Genomic DNA, 3,161 nt, shown 5'->3' with positions numbered 1-3,161 from the left:
CTATCAGGTCAAGTGTTACTTGTTAAGAATACTTATAAAATGTTGAATTAACATTTTCATGCAAATTGTATTTATATTTCATCCAATATCAATCCAAATCCAGTTTCATCATGATGTGTTATCATACTTGTATGTAAATACAGTAAATATTTGCATATTTTAATGTTTGACTTTATTGTGAAAATCAGAACACTCGACCAACACGCCTCAATCAACAGATTCTTTTAATAAATAATATCATGAAAACCAAAAAACAGACCAAAAAAAAGATGATTTGTGTACATGTGAATGATTTATGTTTCTCTTTTTTTATCATTACAGGACCAGTGGAGTAGGCAGCAGAATGTTATACAAAGCCAGATGATGCAGTGAGAATAGCAGAAGGAGTCGATTCAGACACAAACGAGTCCAGACTACAAGGTGATTGGTTGAAGAGAAGGGGTTAGAGGGATGGGGGGGGGTTGAAGGGTCAGAACTGAGGCATCCTAGTCCATGAACCCACCGTACCTCTTCTGTAGCTCGCTGCCGTTCTCCCAGGCCCGTTTCAACACCGCCCCACTCTTGCTGCTGTCCACCAGCCACTCAGGCCTCCCCACGCGCCTCATGAAGCCTCCATAACGCTTCTTGAGGCCGCGGCCTAACACTGCCTCCAGCAGGTCGCTCTGCGCCACCCCTCCTTCAGCCCGACGCATGAAGCCGCCGTACCTCTTCACCGCCTCCCCTCCCTGACCATCTCCTTCGCCGCCGTGCTCGGCCGCAGCATTAAGGATCTTAAGGATCTCCAGGCGAACGTTTTCTTCCTCGTCCTGGTTTCCAGGATCCTCTAGCGCCCCCTCTGGAGAGGAGGAGGAGCGGCGAGACATGAAACCACCGTAGCGCTTCATGAAGCCGCCGTACTTCTTGGCCAGCTGGTGTTCCGGTGATGTTGCATCCTCGTTGTCAGCCATCATGGCGCCTGCTGCTTCCTGTTCCTGCTGTTGACGGGGGTCAGTGTCCAGAGGAATGTGGTTTTCCTCCTCCAGCAAGAAGTCCCGGCACAGGCGGAGCTTCTGGCTGTCCAACCCACCATCGCACTCAAGTGAGCATGTCTGGGAAAATCAAAAATTATGATCGTGACTTTCAGAATCAGTCATTAATAAAGTGTTTTCCAATTAAAACAGCTGTTTTTCCAGCCACGTGTTATCAATGCACCTGAATCACTACGGTTTCATCCCTCAAACTTTACAGAAGTAACATTGGGTCATTCAGGAGTTTTATCATCTGAGAAAGTTGACGCCCTGATTTTCTGACCCTTTAGTTATTTTAAGGGCTACAAGAAGAAATGAAAGGACTAGTTTAAAATACACTTATTTGCTGTCTTTACGAGAACGGGATGAGAGGATAAATGAACGAGTGTGGCGCTGGAGTCAGGACATATTTTGCACAGAGGTAGACATTATGAATTAAGGTATCAGGATTTAAATGTACTTTGTAAAGCAATGCATACTGAGCAATCTTACGTCTTCAAACACACATCAGGATGGAGGTCAACATCACCTCAGCAATCAGCAACATACTGATTGTTGATCATGATTGTGGTTTTGGTAAGTTTTTAACCATAAAGAAGAATTAGCTTTATATCACGGCTAAGCTGACAACAGATTCTTTCAGTCTCCAGTGAAGGGAGCTCCACTGTTCAAGAATACTGAAGTCAGTTCAGTTTTTCATTTGTACATGAGTTAACTGGCTCTGCATGTTGAATTCATCTGTCCAGGACTTGGTGAGAACAGGTTTTCATGCTGGTCTCCGTTCAGGCCCCAACTTCAGTGGAGTTTTAACATGGGCATTTACCAGGTGAAAAAAGGGTCCAATGGAGAAACACTATGCAGTTGCCTTATGGAAATGTAGGATCTATTTTTTTTTACTTGATCAAAAAATCAGGATGTGTTTGGCTGCCTCTGCTTCAGTTTGTACCATTCTTTTTTAAAGGTGCTATATGTAAGTTTTCTCTGCCACCGAATGTGTTAATGCTGAACCTTTAATGTTTCTTCTGGAAGTTAACAGCTGTTAATGCTGTACAGCTGTTCAGGCCATGTAGCAATAGCGAAACCTCACATATAGCACCTTTAAAATCTGCTTCTTATATGTTCTCAGTTTTATGGAAGTCCAAAACTGAGCAGAAAAATACCTTTAACGTCAGACTGATATCTATCTTCTTCTTGGAAGGAAACAAAGAAAGTATATTTGCATGAGATGACTGAGGTATTTTAAAGCTTTTAGGCATTGAAAGAGAAACTGGTCTTCTAATCATCATTTCAAAATAAATTCTGGTTCCATCTTTGGGTTTCGGACATTGGGCTTTAGGAAATGGTGATTTTGAATTTTGATACCATTCTGACATTTTATAGATCGATTCACTATGAAATTTCACTAAAATGATTACTTGAGATGCTAAATAACTGAGAACATGAGAACTGAATGTATATTAGGCTAAATGTTAAATTAAATAACATCAATTTTGTGTCTGATGGATTCAGAATAATTTTCCCAACAACCTGTCAACTAGATCATGGAAAAATATGGAGAGCTGTTTTTCAATGTAATGCATCACTGTTGTTTCATTTTTCCACCCTAGTTACAGTAAACCATGACAATAGGGTTTGATCAATAATTACTGAATTTTAAATGGAGGCAAACACGCAGAGAAAAAGCTCTGACATCTGTCTGGTGTGCACTGCGACCAAGATTGTGTTCAGAGAGAGAACAACACACAAAAGAGAGAGAGTCGAAGAGGGAGCGATAACAGATTCAACAGATGTTTGGAGAGAACACAACAGGCCACTTCATCTACGACACCCTTAAATTACTCCCTTAACAACTTAAAAAAATACTATTTCTCCCTAAAATCCTAAAGTCCCAGCCCGTTCTTCACCCACTGACACAGTGTCATCTAATCGGTGTCCCCCCCCCCCCACCAACTCTACAACCCAGTTATCCCAGTCATCCTTAAACTATTCTGCTGGGGTCACCTGCTCCTAACCTCATATGTGTCATTGGATTTCACCGAGTCCTGTGTGATAGAGCGCGGTAAGGATTCTTGCTGAGCTTTCAATGCCGCTGGCTTATAAAGACAAAAATTAATGAACAGGAAAATTGAATTGAGGACATATTGGCTCCTGAGG

The 3,161-nt window shown here is 42.0% G+C and overlaps 1 protein-coding gene across 1 annotated transcript in view; it reads right to left on the bottom strand.

Annotated features, from left to right (window-relative positions):
- Positions 1–206: 206 nt before the first annotated feature.
- The window catches only part of LOC111648355 (proenkephalin-A-like), a 5,276-nt gene continuing 2,321 nt past the window's right edge, over positions 207–3,161 (bottom strand). Inside the window, exon 3 of the mRNA XM_023398216.2 lies at positions 207–1,088. Within this exon, the coding sequence (XP_023253984.1) occupies positions 486–1,088 (603 nt within the window). The 3' untranslated portion in view covers positions 207–485. The remainder of the gene's footprint in view (positions 1,089–3,161) is intronic.

Source organism: Seriola lalandi, unplaced genomic scaffold (genome assembly GCF_002814215.2).
Source record: "Seriola lalandi dorsalis isolate HSWRI2012SDOR001 ecotype SW California unplaced genomic scaffold, Sedor1 jcf7180002054981, whole genome shotgun sequence".
Classification (NCBI taxonomy): domain Eukaryota; kingdom Metazoa; phylum Chordata; class Actinopteri; order Carangiformes; family Carangidae; genus Seriola; species Seriola lalandi.
This window is presented reverse-complemented; position numbering and strand designations above follow the sequence as displayed.